This window comes from Trachemys scripta, chromosome 17, assembly GCF_013100865.1.
Source record: "Trachemys scripta elegans isolate TJP31775 chromosome 17, CAS_Tse_1.0, whole genome shotgun sequence".
NCBI classification, from domain to species: Eukaryota; Metazoa; Chordata; order Testudines; family Emydidae; genus Trachemys; species Trachemys scripta.
In genome coordinates, this window is record NC_048314.1 from 8,029,731 (window position 1) to 8,048,325 (window position 18,595).

At 44.1% G+C, this 18,595-nt stretch overlaps 1 protein-coding gene across 20 annotated transcripts in view; it reads left to right on the forward strand.

Moving 5' to 3' along the window:
- The window catches only part of CACNA1B (calcium voltage-gated channel subunit alpha1 B), a 504,183-nt gene that overhangs the window by 456,368 nt on the left and 29,220 nt on the right, over positions 1-18,595 (forward strand). For 14 of the 20 annotated variants that reach the window (XM_034793505.1, XM_034793512.1, XM_034793513.1 and 11 more), the window contains one exon: positions 6,030-6,126. In XM_034793505.1, coding sequence (XP_034649396.1) covers positions 6,030-6,126 — 97 coding nt within the window. Of the gene's footprint in view, positions 1-792; positions 890-6,029; positions 6,127-18,595 lie in introns of all 20 variants that reach the window. The other 6 variants (XM_034793506.1, XM_034793514.1, XM_034793508.1 and 3 more) reach the window with 1 other exon arrangement.

The window sequence follows — 18,595 nt, forward strand, 5'->3', positions numbered from 1 at the left end:
AACAGATACAATTATACCTGTGCAAAAACTATGAGTAAACCAGCTTGGAATTTCTAATACAAAAAACAAAACCACATGAAAATATTGGGGGAGAAAATCTCTAAGGCCTTTTTTATGTATCATAAAGAAGCTTAAAAAAAGTGTGTGGTGGGGGGGGAAATACCAGTTTGCTTTCCTTTGCAGCTTCCCTTGAAGTTTGGTGCTGCTATTTATTTAGATGATTTGGCTAATTATAATTAGAAATAAAAGTAATCCATGACGTTTCTTAATCCAGCTGCTAGATTAACTGAAAACATTTTTTTAAAATAATAGAATTAACCATAAAAACAACGTTGCGATTTCTGATTTCAGTTGTTACTAATGGGATCTGAATTTTCTCAGTCCTAATCGGTCTCAGAAGGCTCTTAAGATAGCAAACTACTGAGCTGACTGTTAATCTTCTATGTTCTTATATTTCAGACACATTAAAGAACTATAACATTAGTGACTCCCATAATTAAATGCGGTGGTTAGAAGATCTTTTCTATTGCATTGTAGTGTGGACAGTAATTAAAACATCCGTGCTACTTTATGCTGTGGTTTTTGTAGAGCAACTAGAAGTTCTCCCTCTCTAGATCTGAATTAAGGTGTCTACCTCCCAGAAAACCCAATCACTGTCAAATTAACCTTGCTTCTTGAATATTTTCTTCTGCCACCCTCTGCCATTTGCTGTGTTCTGTAGGGGAGTGATCTTTGGGAACAAGGCCTCCCTCCTTGCCTGTGCTGTTATAACTTGTGATGTTTTCTTTCCAGTTGCCGGATTCATTATAAGGATATGTACAATGTGTTACGTGTTATTGCCCCACCCCTTGGCTTAGGAAAGAAGTGCCCTCCTAGGGTGGCATACAAGGTTTGGAATTTCAGAGAGTCTGTCCAGCATTTTCTTCTTTGGTTTTCTTTTTTTTTTCTTTTTATCCAAACTGCAAATGCAAATGATACTGAAAAGAGACTGGAACGTGACTAACCTGTTGCCTGAAAAGGAATGATTGACTGCCCCCTTATCCCTTGATGCATCAATTCCCCATCTACTCCTACATCCCAGCTGGTTGGAGAAAGGCAGCCTTATGAGACAGTGAACTCAAAAGCTTCCATCCCTCATGGTCTAGATGGGAAAGGGTGAGCAAGGGGCAACACTCTCTCTCTCTCTCTCTCTCTCTATATATATATATATATATATGAGAGAGAGAGAAACAGCATAATAATATTTCTGCAGGACATTGAGGAGGAAATCTAGTAATATGGGGACATTTTATTTTGGATTTTTAGCTGATGTTGCACTTTCAGTTTAGTGACTAACCTCTGATCCCTGCTCTTTCCTGAGTTGAAAGGACATTAGATCAAGGGCCCAGTTAATGATGTAGCAGGGTGGGAATGCCTACATAGGCTTAGGAAAGGATGAGGGACTGAACAGTCTTTCTCTGCCACAGTGTAATAGCAGTAGCCTGAGACTGCCGTTAGGAACAACACACATCTCTTTGAGATCCTCAGATGACAGTGTAATGGACTTGCAAAGTACTATCGTGCTTGGATGAGATGATGGTGTAGAGGGAGGAGGGTTTTAGCTTAGGTTTATTAAGGACTGAAGAACCTTTTGAGGAAAAGAGGAGCCTCTATAGAAAGGATGAGCTCCACCTAAACCAAAATAGACCCAGATGGCTAGCATTTAATATTCAAAAAGGTTTTAGACTATTTTTTAAATTAAGAGCTGAAGGAAAGCTGACAGATGCAGAGGAGCACATGGTTCCAGTGGAGATCTCCGTTAGGGATGAATTTATTAAAGGGTGAACTCTATGGTCTAGGAAAGGTGATAGGAAAGACGTTGGTAAAGATAAAGGTAGGGCCTACTGAGGAACAGTCAAATGTAAAAGAATGCCATTTAAATATAACATATGGAGGGAAGCAACTGAATGTTGATAAAATGTACAAATGCTTACATACAAACGCTAGCAGTCTTGAGTACTAAGATGGGTAAACGAGTGCCTGGCATTAAATGAGGATACTGTTATAGTAGGTGTTGTGAAAACTTGGAGGAATGAGGACAATCAGTTGGAAATGGTAATACCAGAGTACAATATATATATATATGACAGAGGAGGTTGCACTGGTGGTGGAGTGGCTCTGTCTGTGAAAGAAACCATAGAGTCAAATAAAGCAAAAATCTTAAATGACTCAAACTGTACCATAGAATCTCTTTGGATAGAAATTCTATGCTTGAACAATAGGAGTAGGACAGTAGTAGTATAGGATTGAGCACCTGACCAGGATGGTGATGGTGATTATGAAATGCTCAGAGAGATTATAGAAGCAACAAAGACAGATAACGCAATAATAATGGGGGATTTCAACTACCCTCATATTGACTGGGTACATGTCATCTCAGGAGGATATGCAGAAATAACATTTCTAGACATGTGGAACAGCTTCTCCTGGGGAGAGGCAATTCTTGATTCATAACAGAGGTTCAAACTAAATATGTACCCGCCCCCCCAAAAAATAAATAAATATAAAAACAGTGAGAGGACCGAAAAGATACCGTCATGGCTAAACAATAGAATAAAAAAGGCAAAATGGTTAAAGGCAAAAAGACATCCTTTAAAAGTTGGAAGTCAGATCCTACTGAGGAAAATAGAAAAGAGCATAAAGTCTGGCATGTCAAGTGTAAAAGTGTAGTCAGGCAGGCCCAAGAAAATATCTGAAGAATAAATAGTTAAAAATACAAAAGATAACAGCAAATTTTTTTTAAGTACATCAGAATCAAGAAGCCTGCAAAACAGTCAGTGGGACCACTGGATGATCGAGGTGCTAAAGGAGCACTCAAGGAAGACAAAGCGTTGCCGAGAAGCTAAATGAATTCTTTGCATTGGCCTTCACTGCAGTGGATGTGGAGGAGATCCCCACACCTGAGCTATTCTTTTTAGGTGACAAATCTGAGGAACTGTCCCAGATTAAGGTGTCAGTAGAGGAGATTTCTGAACAAATTGATAAACTAAACATCAATATGTAACTAGCACCAGATGGGATTCACCCAAGAGTTCTGAAGGAACTCAGATATGAAATTGGAGAACTACTAACTGCGATATGTAACCTATTGTTAAATCAGCCTCTCTACCAGATAACTGGAGGATAGCTAATGTAATGTCAATTTTTAAAAAAGGCTCCAGAGGCGATCCTGGCAATTAAAGGCCAGTAATCTTAACTTCAGTACCAGGCAAACTGGTTGAAACTGCACTAAAGAACAAAATTATCAGACACATAGATGGAACACAGTATGTTTGGGAGGAGTCAACACGGCTTTTGTAAAGGGAAATCATGCTTCACCAATCTATTAGAATTCTTTGTGGGGGACAACAAGCGTGTGGACAAAGATGATGCAATCAATATAGTGTACTTGGACTTTCAGAAAGCCTTTGACATGGTCCCTCACCAAAGGCTCTTAAGCAAAGTAAGCAGTCCTGGGGTCAGAAGGAAGGTCTTCTCATGGATCAGTAACCGGTTAAAAGATAGGAAACAAAGGGCAAGTTTACACTTAAAATGCTGCATTGGTGCTGCTGCTGCAGCGCTTTAATGAAAATGTTCTACACCGACAGGGGAGAGCTCTCCCGTCAGCATAGTCAATCCAGCTCCATGAGAGGCGGTAGCTATGTCACAGGGAGAAGCTCTCCCACCGACACAGCACTGTCTACATGGCAGGGTTAGGTCAGTATAACTATGTTGCTTGGGGGGGGGTGGATTTTTCAGACTCCTGAGCAACGTAGTTATACCAGTCTAGGTTTGTAGTATAGACCAGACCATAGGGTAGGAATAAATGGTCATTTTTCACAATGGACAAAGGTATATAGTGGAGCCCTCCAAAGATCTCTACTGGGACCTGAGCTGTTCAACCCATGCATAAATGATCTGGAAAAGGGGTGAACAGTGAGATGGCAAAATTTGCAGATGATGCAAAGTCCAAAGCTTAGTGCAAAGAGTTACAAAGGGGTCTCACTAAACTGGGTGACTGGGCAACAAAATGGCCGATGAAATTCAGTGTTGATAAGTGCAAAGTAATGCACATTGGAAAAAATAATCCCAACTATACACACAAAATGATGGGGTCTAAATTATCTGTTACCACTCAAGAAAGAGATATTGGAGCCACTGTGGATAGTTCTCTAAAATGTACATTCCATGTTCAATGCATATGATCAATGAGGTTTAAAAATCTATCAGAAATATACTTTTTTCAGGTGGGAATAAAAACCCCAGGGCTGTATTTCTGCGTTGAGATAATGGCTAGGCATAGACACTTATCCTTTTGCTTTTGTCAGTTGTTTCTCTCTTCCTTCCTTTTCCCCGGGTACATCCAGACTACCCACCGAATCGGCGGGTAGTAATCGATCTATCGGGGATCGATTTATCGCGTCTCGTTTAGACACGATAAATCAATCCCCGAACGAGCTCCCCGTCGACTCTGGAACTCCACCAGAGCTAGAGGCAGAAGTGGAGTCGACGGGGGAGCCGCGGCCATCGATTCTGCACAGTGAGAACTCAAGGTAAATTGATCTAAGATACGTCGACTTCAGCTATGTTATTCTCGTAGCTGAAGTTGCGTATCTTAGATCAATTCCCCCGCCCCAGTGCAGACCAGCCCCCCATCTATCAGCCATCTGTGTAGTACCTGGGACTGTGGTCTAGTGAGCACCCTAGAGCATTTGGACTCAGGGTACTTGGGCTCTATTCCTGAGTCTACAACTGACTTGCTGTATGAGCTATGCCAGTTCCTTTAACCTCTTTGTGCCACAGTCTCATCATCTATACAATGGAGATGATACTTTCCCTGCTTCACAGGAGGGTTAATATTAATTAATAATGCTTTTTAATATGCTTTGGTATCCTTGGATGAAAGGCACTGTGGAATTACAAAGTATTATTAACACGCAGCCAGCTGGGAAGATAAAACCAGCCACTCCAGTTGTGTCCAAAGTCAACGGCAGCACCAGTAGAGGTAGCAAGCCAGGAAGGGATGGCTTTTCAGCTCTGCCGCCCCTTCTTCCCAATGGAGGATTTAATTTGTCGTGGACTCTGGCTGTAACAAAACTCATCAACAATGGAGACAGAATTGCCAGGCTTCTGTTGAGCCCCGGTAGTTCCTAGCTTTTTCCACTGCTCCCAAACGTACCCTTTTAATGAAACCAGTCGGTTAGACAATGGAATGGCCACCTCCTCTCCCCAGTCCCCACTCGCAGATCGAAGGTTGGCTGGGAGCTATGTGGCTGCCCTTGTCAGATCCGAATCTGAGTTGTTGGAGGAGTCTGGCTTCGTTGGATAGGGTGCTGCAGAGATTCAGCTTTTTCTGGGAGTCCGAGCAATCGTAGTCTACCCATGTGAGAAAAAACAAAACAGGATTCTTCTTCTTCTTTCTCTTTTAGCCTTTAACCTAAATTGGAAGCAAAACTTCTTATTCACAAAAGGAAAAGAGAAGCATTGTATATGTCACATCTGTGTCTGTCCCATAACTCTGCCTACCAGCTCTCCCTGGCATGGTGAATACAACCATTTTTTGATTTGAAAAACAAGCAAACAAAAAAAACAAACTCCCCTCCATTCCCCACAAAATCCCTACCCACCCCAATCCCGTTCCACATCCATTGACGTAGACATCAATCATTCCGTACTGCTGCCGCAGGGATTAGTGTGTCAGCGTTTAACCTGGGATTTCTCTGCGATAAGGAGAAGACACCGGGGGTTCAACCAAAGGGACGGAAGCGGAGAAATCCTGCAGTTTACCCTCCTGTTTGTTTTGTTTATTTTTCTCTTTCCTGAGAAATCTGATTAACCGGATATCTGTTTTTCTTGTCTGCTTTCTCCCCTGCTCCGCCCCTGCATTTCCCTCTCCCTGGTTTCGTTTCACCCTTTGTGTTGCTCCCCGTTTTTATTTTGGTTCCGGTTTGATTTCTGTGTCCTCCTGCTTTTGCCACCCCGCTCTCTCTCCCCCCGCCTTCAATTCCAAGCGGGCGCATCAGTTACACTGACATGTATGAGATGCTGAGACACATGTCCCCACCTCTAGGCCTGGGAAAGAAATGCCCTGCTCGAGTTGCCTATAAGGTAGATCATCCTTAAAAACTCCCCAAACCACCGGTGAAAGCTTCTTTTGCCATGGCTGAAATGGGTGCCGTTTTCCTGTGATATTATTGGTGTGATCTTGAGTTCTTTCTGGTGCTTTATCTTCTTTCTACGCAGACTGGATTTTAAACGTGCCGCATTTTTGATAATATTTTTTTCAGTCATTAAAATTGTGACACGTTAGTTTGTCTTTCTAGCTATGTCTCCACCTAGCTATATAAGTGTCGCTCTCTGTATCTTTCTGCTTCTTTTCCAGTCCACTGGCGGGGTGGGAAGTCAAGTTAATGAGCAATTTATGCCACCAGTACAACTCCACTTATTTTTGTATATCTCTGTCTACTCTGACTAGCCTTTTAGTTGTGTGTTGTTTTTTTTCTTTTAATTAGGTCAAAGTAATTAGGATAGGCAGGGCCGTAGGAGGTAGCAAGTTATTAAATACAGCCAATACCATAAATGCTCCCTAATACACTTGTGGAAACAACTGCACACAAATCAAACCATTTTGGTCCAAAGGAAAAAGAGAAATCACATATAATTTGCCCTAAAACAAAGTTTTAATTAAGCCACAAGACACAGTACACTTATAAAAATACATTAATTGCTACATTTCAGACCCTGCTGCGGAGAGTGTGGTAGAAATGCAGAGATAAATTAGATTGAATGTATAAAGCGTGATCCAGGATTCCAGCCAATTCCCTCCCATTGGTTTCAGCGAGACTTGCGCTGCCACCACCAAATTCTGCATGAAATTTGCATTTGGAGGGGGCTTCATTGGGAATATTTCTTTAGCTTTGGTTCTCATGCCTTCAAAGGGATTTTCAACAGCATGCAGGACTGGCTCCCATTAAAGACAATGGGAGTTTTACTGTTGACTTCAGTGGAAACAGAATTAGGTCAGCACTGAGCATTTTTGAAAATCCCACTCATCCACCCTGAGCTTTACTTGGTGTGACAGGTTGGAATGAACCCAGACCACATCATACCTCCAAGTGTCACCTGATTGCTCATTTAATCTATGTGACACTAAGTTTCAGGAGCAGTTCCATGTGAGATGGGCCTATGCCAAAACCGCAGGTCCAGTCCCCACCTCCACCTACTTCTGGGAAGACCTTCTTTTCACTGTGGCCTTTCGTAGCACATGTAAATATCAACGAAAGTTTCAAATAAATACTTTCCACATGGCTCTTCCCTGTTGTAATGCATTTCCCTTCTGTGGGACAAAGTGAAAAGAAGGTAAGAATAGTTGGCTTGGGGGAGGCTTTTGGCTCCAGTATTATACGAATGATCAGTTAGGTACATTTTCTGTGTGCATCTTGATATGCTCCTGGCATAAAATGTGAGTACTCCAAAGGGGCATATCTATTTTGAATATATAATAATGGCCAATATATAGTAAACGTCCTTATAAAAACTTTGCAGACACATTATCAATTTTTAAACTTCCATATTTCAGCCATTTTAAATATCCGTTGGTAATATATATACACACACAGAAAGGACGACATTTGCAAAAGTGGCCACTGGTTTTTTTAAGTGTGTCTATTTTAGAGGCCCAAAGACGCAGTGAGCTTGATTTTTCAGAGCTGCTGGGTTTTTTTTTTTTTTTTTATTTGGGGTTTTTTGGCCACTTTCTATATATGCTTTTTAGAGCATATGTATGTACGTGCACACACACAGAAGCACATTATTTTCAATTGTATTACTTTTTCTTACCTCTCTACATTAAAAGTAGCCAATAAGTATGTTTAAAACATACATTTTAACAGGGTTATTGGCTGCTTGTAATCAGGGCTGGTGCAACCATTTAGGCAAACTAGGCGGTTGCCTGGGGTGCCAAAAAGTGGTGCCCCCAATTTTTTTTACAGCGTTCCTACGCCCCCCCCCTGAGCGCGCGGCTGCCACTCCACTTCTCCCGCTTCCCAGGCTTGCAGCGCCAATCAGCTGTTTGACACCGCAAGCCTGGGAGGGGAGGAGAATTAGAGAGGGGGCGGAGTGCTCGGGGAGGAGGCGGAGCAGAGGTGAGCTGGGGTAGGGAGCTGCCACATGGCTCCCGAGGGGGGAAGCTGCCGTGGGGGGGGGCCTTAGGGCAGGGGGGGAGGAGCTGCCGCAGGGCTGGGGGGGGCACAAGGTGGAAGTTTCGCCTAGGGCGCGAAACTTCCTTGCACCGGCCCTGCATGTAATTCTACATTGTTTAGAGGCTGCATTTGTTGTTGTTTAACCTATATATGCAGACTTTTTTCCAGTCTGAGACCTTACATACTTCTCTGCCCTCATTCATCACTAGAAAGTTCTTTTCACGTTAATCTTCCTACATGCAGTTTAATTTATGTCTGTATTTAGAAACCTCTCCCATAGCATTTAGGTATCCTTGAGTATTTTTTTAAAATACACCCACTTGATTCTTCTACCCTTAATTTTTACTCATCAAGTAACAGCTCTCCAAAGAGATGGCAGGGAGTGTAACCAAGACTCATAAGTAGAGACGGGTCCGAGCTGTGAAGTTCAGATTCACAGTCAGACTTTCCCTGAGTTGAAGGTGGTCCGATATATTGTTCCACTTTGGCTCACTATAGAATAGGTCCAAGCTCTGGAGTTTGCCGCTGGATCTTGATTTGAATTCCCCCCCAAAGTACTGGAGGATTAGATCAGTCATTGCAGGTTGGGCTCATCTCCATTGATAGCGGTAGCAGTGTTACTAGGGGATTTCACTAATTTAATTTGTAAAAATCCATGCTTTCGCTAATAATGACATTGGCTTTCATTGACTCTCTCCTCCATTTTTATTAACTGACGTGTCTAGGAAGAGCATGTGCAAGGACGGAGACATGTTTGTGCTGAAAATCTGCACTCATATTAACACTGCATGTGAATGGTTGCATTCAGTTGCCCTAGACTCCAGTGGTTGCCAAGTGGTCATTGTCTACCTGGTGTTACCATTGCTGTTCACCACGATCTGTTTGTAACCGGTGGGAAAACTCAGTGTGACAGACAGTCAGTCCTACTTGAGGCACAGTGCAACCATCCACGCTCGGCTACATTCACATGTTTCAGATCACAAACAAATTTGCTTTCTAAGAAGATAGAAAATAAGTAACTAACAATTCAAATGACACCCTCTACTTGTGCAACTGTAGCTCAGAGACAGCTAGGGAAGGAGTCAATGTTTTGTCTTTGCCCTCTCCTGTTCTCTCGCTGTCAGTAAAAGTCATTTGTTTTCTGTTCTGTTGGGCAAAAGGTTTTTTGCCCTTTTTGTCCCTCTTTGTATCATGTGTATTTTCCTGACTCTCTCTTTGATTGCAAAGATCTGAGCAGCCTGTATGGATTTGTCCCTGTCTCTGTCTGTTGACCTTCTTGATATTTCAGTGTTGTTTTTTGTTTGTTTATTTTCTCCAGCCTTTTGGGGCTACTGTTTCTTTCCGTCAAATTTCTTTCTTTTTTTAAAATTGGTTTATTTTGTTCCTCCTTTGTGAACTGTTCTCCTTGGTTAGCAAGACCAATCCCTGCAGAGTTGTTATGCATGTGTCTTGCTGCTTGCCTTGATGTTCATGCATGGGAATCTTTTAGTGCCTTGTTCTGACACTCTTCAAGTGACAGGAGAGCTTTATCCCAAGAGACACTGGGCTTTCAAAAGAAGAAGGCCACTTTCCTCAACATTGCTGGGGCTGGGGTAGGGGAAAGTAGCCCTTTGGCTCCCCTCCAGTTGATTAAACTTCTAGTGGTAGCATAGTTTCAAATCAGAGCCTTCGGTCCATTTAGCAGAGTTTACTGAGACTTCATCTTAGTCCTGTATAGGCCTTGTGAGTTTGCCAGCAATCATGGGGAGGGCTGGTCCAAATTTTTTGGCAAAAGATGCAGATTTGGCGACACCAACACATTTTGTGAGCTCGTGTCAGTTTCGCCAAACTGGTCTTGTCAAAAATAAAACAAAAGTACAAAATAATCAAAATGTTTTATGCTGACATTTTTGAAACAAAAGTTTTGGTTCAAAGCCACGTTTTATTTGTTTATTAAAAATACAAAAAATCTTTACAGATGGCCAAAAATAGAACAAAACATTTAGTTTGGGTTGAATGAATTGTTTCATTTTTGACAAAATGGAAACGTTTTGTTTCAGGTTGAATGAAATGTTTAGTTCGACCAGAAACCTTTTTTTTTTTTTTTTAACTTTTAGATTTGCTGAATATTCAAAAAAAAAAAATTGGGGGGAGTCAATTTCTTTAAAATTAGCAGCAAACAGAGAAAAAAATCCATTATTTGCCCGGCTCTAGTTACGGGTCTCCCCTCTTTTTATAACGCACACTGGGAGCGTGGAAGCTTCTAAGCATTGGTCTTTTTAGCAGGTTTGTAGACAAATAATCCTGGATAACCCCACCCTTGTGTATGTACGCATACATGCACACCTGGAAAAATTGCATAGGAAAATGGTCAGTGCATTATCTGAATACATTAAAAGATTTTGTGGCTGCAATGGTTGCATGCATCTTGGTGCCCATGATTCTCTCTCTTGGAAATCTGTCCTTCATTAATTTTCAAGGTAATACAGTGAGCATTCCAACAGCGTGCTTTTAGTCAGCTGGCAGAACTGGAGCCCAAGCGTTTGCAGTCATAGCACACAGCTAGTGACAATGGCATTTTCAGCGTGGGGCTGATTTTATACATCCCAGACTTTCCGGTGTATCTGCAGTGAAATTGGGGGAAGGAAACCCAACCAGCGCAACGCCCTCTGTGTACTTGGCAATGCGTTGCTATTGAGCTGATGCCAAAGTGAATTAGAATTTGGAGGAGGGGGTTCCGTTTGATTTGAGTCGAGGTGGGACTTTTGAGCATAAAGTCATTAGGCTTGGAAAGATCTGATTTTTATTGGTCAGTGTCAGTAAATGTCGATTTCACTGTATGCACACAAACCGACGGAAAAAATATTTCCATAGGTAATAGTGGGAATGTACAGATAGGCAAAGTAAGAAAAATGATGCTTGAGAACCTATTAGAGTTTGATTTAAGGCTATTTACTTCATCTGTTTTGACATAGGATGTTTACCGGTTATAAAGCTTTAATTTTTTGATTCCTCAATATTATCCCTCAAAATTATGAAAAAAAATTGAATTCTGCCAAGCCTCAATGTAACATCAATGGTTTTGCTGATACCAGGAATATCCAAACGTTGCCCCGCTGAGCGTCACACTGACAATTTGCCAAGAATACCCGGTCCATCCCCTTACCTTGCCCATCTTGAACCACAGGTGCAGCCCATGTTGACTACAAATTCCAGCATGCAATGCTTCATCTTGTTCTGAGTAACCCTCTGTTGGCCCAAAGATTGAGCCTTGCATACCGAGATGGTAGTGCCCATGGGCTATACTTTAGAACGCCTTAGGCCATATCAAACTGGCCAGACTGGCTTTGGGGACACCTGGCAAATAATCTCCCTTCCCAAGCTTTGTGTCAAGAATGGGGCCAGCAGAATTTGAATGTCTGGATTATGCGGTGAAAGGTTCTAAATGAATCACAGCCTCTAATTGGTCTCCGTGCTAACTGGCTGGTCATTCTACCTTCTCCGAGCCGTGTTTGTATGGGGAAATGCAATGACTAGCCAGTCAAAAGACAGGGCATTAAATAAGTCAGAGGATAATAGTTACAATTAGAACAGGGTTAATTATTCATAGCAAATAATTTATTCAACAAATTCAGACTCCTTTTCTGCCAGCAGATTGTCCGTCAGCAGTTATCAATTCTTTTGAATGTATTCACTGTTGGGAATCATTCTCTCCCCCCCCCCCAGTGATTTTTGTCCCATAAATTGCCCATGAATAGTTCAAAGTGAGTTTTCAGTATCCAAAATTTGAGTGGTGTTAGCTAGTTTTAATAGGCTACACAGAGCACATGGTGGTTTTTTCCATTGACATTTGGATGAGTGTAACAGTGAGTCAGATTCCCCATACACATACTCATGTTTACAGTTCACTTCCTTGCAGAGGGTCTATAGGCAGCCTATGTGGTTTTAAATGTCACTTAAGCACTGAGATGTAAGGGATGTGTAGGCTGTATAGTAGCCCTCTACACTGAGATGGTTTGCCCCTAACATTATTTAATATCTGCTTAAAATTCTCTGTCTCCACTGGAATTCCTGTAAGTAAAGATTTTCAGGAGACTGTTTTCTAAAAGTGAACATGAAATTGGCACAGATTCAGGTAGGGTGACCAGACAGCAAGTGTGAAAAATCAGGACAGGGTGGAGGGTAATAGAAGCCTATATAAGACAAAGCCCCAAATATCGGGACTGTCCCTATAAAATCAGGATATCTGGTCACCCTAGATTCAGGCCAGGTCAATGCTGTATTTTACTGGAATGAACGTCTGTGCACAGTTAGTTAGTTGCCCAGCTTTAGTTACAACCCCTGTTAATAGCTGAGGCATGTCTGACTCTCTCATCTCCTGGAGCAAGAAATGCTGCAGATGTAACCCATGCTCCAGTCTGTAATTGGCTGCTATCTTGTTATCTGGTTGCTCCCTCTTCTGTGATGCAGAGAGTTAATTAGGATGCTCTAGAGAAAATATCACAGCCCCAGCCCCTGAGGCCTTTCACTACAGAAACATTAACAAGATCTTCTGATACATTAGTTAGGTTCCTCTTGTTAGCCTCTCTTCTGCTCATGTTGAGAAGGGAGACTGACTCTGAAACTGCCTAATTAAGATCTGGGGATTGAGGAAGTTTCTCTGGCACAGGTTAGGAAATCAGAAACTAGATCTCCATCTCCTGCCTGATACTTCTCTTCAAACTCCATTTGAGGAAATGTGAGAGCAAATGAAGTGAAGGAAGGGGAATGGCAAAAGGAGCAGAGAAATCTATTTTTGCCAGGCACAGAGATCTAGCATGGGCTTTTCTCTTCGTCCAAGGTAGTCTTCTTCCCCCCTTTAATTAGTGAAGCTAGCCACACTTTTTATTTGTGGCAGGCAGTCCCAAGTTGATCCTGGAATGGAGTGAACTCCTTACTGGAGTCTAGGAGCATTGTGATCCCTTACCATCTGTATCAACACGCTCTTATGTTTTCCTTTGAAATCTGGAGTAATGGAAAAATGCTGCAAATTAAACCCTTCCCCTCCTCCCTACAGTTCCTTCTGGCAAATTTTTGAATCACACTTCAAAGCAGCAGGCAGTGCCAAGGCCCAGTGGGTCGCAGAGTGAGGACTGCAGTCTGAAATACTGCTAAAATGGGTCATTTTTTGGTTTTGAGTGGGGCATGAAGAGCAGAGGGGCTAGATAATGCAGCCCCCTCTCTCACTGAGCATGCTCGTTAGCTCTCACAGGGTTATAGCGATGTAAGGTTGCCTTGTTGTGCCGGATAGGAGAGGAGAGGATTAATTCAGTCTGTGTAATGTGAATCCACTTCCAACCACGGCGGAAGGTATCAGATGAGGTGTGCAAGTTTAGGTTGCTAACGATTGTGTTACACTCCTGAGCATGCCTAGTCTGAACTAAGTGCTCAGATGCCTGGGCAGATTGCTTGTGACTCAGTAAAAGTGCAAGGCCTCCTCTGCCGACTTCTACACGCGTTGCATAGTCCCAGAAGCTATATCAGGTCAAAGATGAAGCAATTTCTTCCTCCCGGGTCCTCTGGATTTGCAAGGAACCGTCACAGAAACTTTAAGCAACATTTTGACATTTTTCTCAGCATGGGGTTGTAGAGGGAAGTGCTGATTACAGGGTTTTCAGAAGTGTTGAGCACACACAGCTCTCATGGACTTCAGTGGGAGTTTTGGACACTCCGCATCTTTGAAAATCAGGCCCCTAGACTGTAAGCAATGGAATGTATTAGGGATGTATTAGGAATGTTGCGAGCAAGACACAAGAAGTAATTCTTCCGCTCTACTCCGCGCTGATTAGGCCTCAACTGGAGTATTGTGTCTAGTTCTGGGCGCCACTTTTCAGGAAAGATGTGGACAAATTGGAGAAAGTCCAGAGACAACCAACAAAAATGATTAAAGGTCTAGAAAACATGACCTATGAGGGTAGATTGAAAAAATTGCGGTTTTTTTAATCTGGAGAAGAGAAGACTGAGGGGGGGACATGATAAGTTTTCAAGTACATAAAAATTTGTTACAAGGAGGAGGGAGAAAAATTGTTCTCCTTAACTTGTGAAGGTAGGACAAGAAGCAATGGACTTAAATTGCAGCAAGGGAGGTTTAGGTTGGATATTAGGTAAAACTTCCTAATTGTCAGAGTGGTTAAGCACTGGAATAAATTGCCTAGGGAGGTTGCGGAATCTCCATCACTGGAGATTTTTAAGAGCAGATTAGACAACAACCTGTCAGGGATGGTCTAGATAATACTTAGTCCTGCCAGGAGTGCAGGGGACTGGACTAGATGACCTCTCAAGGTCCCTTCCAGTCCTACGATTCTATGATTTTTATGTGGCAGGGCCTAGCAGCATTGCAGGTAGATGAGGCTTTTAAATGGGAGGAAGAAAAAAATAAATATGTGGCACCTAGGAAGGACTGCGAGGTGCTGTAACTGGAGGGAAATGTTACTTTAAAGAGATATTTGCTATTTATGTTGCCAGATAAGACCATATGAATTAGCTTGTCCAGTGTGAACTAGATGTTTCTAGAAGCCTGAGCAGACTCATGCTTAGCTGGGTGCTGGTGGAGTTGGTGAAAGGACTGAGCGTCTCTCCTAACAAATCTGGCCCCTGAGTGCTTGTTCAGCATGATAGTGGGTAGCCCCCAAATAAGGGGAATCGACCATAGAAAGGGTCTGATTTTTCCTCTCCCTTTTCTCCAGGGATGCATTTGGAAAGGGGTGGCTGCTCTAAGTAGATGATTTAAAACCATTGTGATAAACAAACCCAAATCTTGCTATAGAGAGATAATGAGAGCACTTTATTCATGTGCATTACAGATTGCTATCCTGTCTTCTGCTCTTTGGGAAGGAGTCATTCAAGTTAGGGGATTGGGAGTCAGGACTCTTGAGTTCTGTTCCCGGCTCCGCTATTGACTCTCTTTGATGATCTTGGGGAGGTCACTTCACTTCTCTGCCTAATGGGAACAATAATAACCTACCTCAGACAGGGGGAGTGAGGCTTATGGTCGGAATGTGCATGGGTGAGCAAGGCATTGCAGGGAGGGCAAAGAGACTTTCCTTGCTCAGTGGCTAACTACAGTCCCATTGGAGGGCGTGCACACTGATCCTTGCTACCAACTGTGGGAGGAGCTGGATGGAGGGCAGAGGGAAGGTCCTGGTCTTGTCCATCCTTTCTCCTGGCTGGGTGTGGAGGGCCATGATTGTGCCACACGTTGCAGTGGTGCTGGAGCTAGCTTGTGCTTCCCCCAGGAGGGAGTCTGGTTGAGTCTGCTGGACTCGCTACACCACCTCTGACATTAACAGCCGGATTTTAGTTCCAAATTAATATCTGTAAAGTGCTTTGAGATCCTCAGATGAAAAATGCTGTGCACGGGCTAAAAGTTATTCTTGTCTTTCAGTGCCATGGCTGGCATGTATTGATAACATGTCCAATCAGAAATAACCCATGCTGGGTCACTCTAGAGGTGTTGGCATTAGGTCATCCGATTAGTTTGCACTGTATGGCTGTAAAGGCTATGTAGGACTCCGCAAGGCAAGGCAGCCAGTCACATCACTCCTGCTATTGAGCAGTATGGTTACAATGGGACACAGAATAAATATGGAGGGCCACATGTCCAGGTGGGCCGCTAGCCCTGCACCCAGCAAACACTGGTTTGCCTGTATACGTGAGCGCCCATTGGCTCAGTTAACCGGCTGCACCACATGTCTGTTTGTGCGTGCAGATACACAGGGCTACACGTGCCCTTGGAGAGTTCACCTTTGAAACCTGTCCTCCGACAACCCATCAGCACTGATTGAAACTTGCGAGGAAGGGCCTCAGTACAGTGGTGCCGTGTCAGGTCACAGTATGGGCTACATTTTGCCCTCTGTGCGTGAGTACGGCTCCTCTTGGGAATTAACTCTACTAGGTCCGTGGGGAGAGCCAGGTTTTGCAGTCCCAGTTCTCAGGAGGATGGAGCTCTCCTAGGAGGAATTATTTTCTCACCTGCTTGGTCTTCATTTCCACGCATCTTCTTTCTCTCTCCATCTCTTATCTCTCTCTCTCTCTCTTTCTCTCTCTCACTGAAGTAGGATTCAGTGGGGCTCTTTCAGTAAGTTAACCATTGGATTGCATTGAACACACTGCGTTTGCGCTAACCTTTGGCGTGCTGAAGGAGGATATTCCAACCGAGGCGCTATTCGGTTTTACACCATTGAACAGACAAAATGTGTGGAGCTTTGCCAGCATTTGATATTGCCTTTGGATTACATGAGGAGGAAACGCTCAGCTTCGATTTCGTTATCCCTCATGTCAATACACGGAGGAGCACCCCTTGTTCTTGTTTGAAAGGGGGTTCTGTTAGGTTGTCCTGGTTTCTCTTAGCTCATTGATTACTAGACTAAACCTGTAGGGGGCAGAGTGGGTTGCTGCACAAGCCCCCGTAGATGTGGGATCAGAACCTAACATGTAAAATGAATGGGGTGGTCTCAGCTCTTTCCAGTGCTTGTTCACCATAGACAAAGATAATGTGCCAAAAGGGTGCCCCAGCCCCACTGTATGTCAGCAGGGCTCAGAATAGTGTTTAAAGTCCTACCACGCCCATCCCTGCCCTTCCGAGGGCTGGCCAGTTTCCCTGAGCGATCGAGTATTTATTTGAGCTCTTCCCGCACTCCTCTGTGGCAGCTGGCGTTGTGTGTGTAACCCTCGGCCTGTTGCCACACAAGTAGCTGGAAGGGTTCGAGGTTGAGGGCTGATGAAGCTAATGAGAGGAGTTATTCGTTCAGGATCAGATGCAAGCACATGCCCACGTTAACAGTCCAGTTTCCTTAAGCAACCAGTGTGGTTTAAACAGGACAGGCTGGATTTCTCCCATGATGCTTTGTGCTGGTACGATTCCATTGACGTCACAGGAGTTACCTGTACAGAGCAGCTGCATGGGTGCTTCCTAGCACAAGCAGACAATCAGACTAAAATAGTCTAAAAGCAGTAGTGTGCCCACGGCGGCACAGGCAGCAGCTCAGACTAGCTGCCCTGAGTACAGTCTCACCCGACGCCCGGAGTCCGTAGCTGGGCAGGTAGCCTGAGCGGCCGCCCCGCTACTGTTTATAGTGTGTCAGCACAAGCAGGGCTGGGATCTACCCGAACTGGGATGCGCGCTACCAGCTGTGGTGTAGAAGTTTGCGCTTCTAGAAGTGAACAGGGGAATGAGGCTCCGCCATTTTTACCTCAGTTCCACCCTCTCTGTGGTTGCGTTTGATGCGACTCCTAAGTCAATGTTCAGTTTATACCACTGGGAAATACAGTTTCTGAGATTCCGCCCCCCACACCTCCCAAAGAGTCCAAACTGTTTTTTCCCCGATGGTGGAAAAGGAGGACGGAATATTCATGTAAGAGTCCTGTCCTTTAGAATAGAGGACTGAGCATCAAGACCCCTACAAAATCCTATTCCCAGCTTTGGAGTCTCTGATAAAAGACTGTGGGTAAAACTTTCACAAGCACCTGAGTGACTTAGGAGCCTAACCATACGTCCCATTTTGGCTGGGACAGTCCCTCTCCTGGCCGTCCCGACTTTTTTGACAAAACTGATCATCAGTTGGCAAGAGCAAACGGGATAAATGTCCAGTTTTGCCAAAAAAGTGGGGTGGGACCCCTAACGGGGCACGGAAGAACGTGCGGGGGGGGAGTGGCAACGCCAGCCCTGCACTGGAGGGAGGGCTTGATAGAGTGGCTCGGGCCACCCTGCCCCACATGCAGAGGTGAGATGGGGGCCTCAAGTGGCCCTGTGCATGGGCAGGCAGCGGGGGTGGGGGCTCGGATGACCAGCCCAATGCACGGGGGAGGAAAGGAACATGGGGGGAAAGGGGAATCATGGGTAGGCAGCGGGGGGGGGGCCTTGGGCCGGCCCTGGCTGCCAGTGGGGAGGCTGGCCCTGTGTGGGCAGGAGGCAGGGACGGCTTGGGACAGCCCCACAGGGGTGGGGGGCTCAGGCCAGCGTGGCGGTGTCCCGTTTTCCCTTTGGGAAAATATGGTCACCCTACCGAAGTCCTATTTCCAAGAGTGCCAGCCACTTAGGAGCCCAAGGCCTTGTCTATACATAAAAGTTGTGGCGCTTTAACTATACCGGCATAGTTAAAGTATTAAAACCCTCCTAGTGTGAACAAAAGTTATACCAGAATAAATGTGCTTCTAGTGGTATAGCTTACTCCAGTAAGGGAAGGGAAATAAACTATGCCAGCGTAAAGCCCCTTTATACAGGTATAACTGCATCCACACAAGGGATTGGACCAGTAGAACTATACAGATAGAAAATAATCACACCCTCCACTGCCGTAGTTATACTGGTACAAAAACTGTGTATGGCCCAGGCTTAACTCCCATTGGCTTTTATCCAG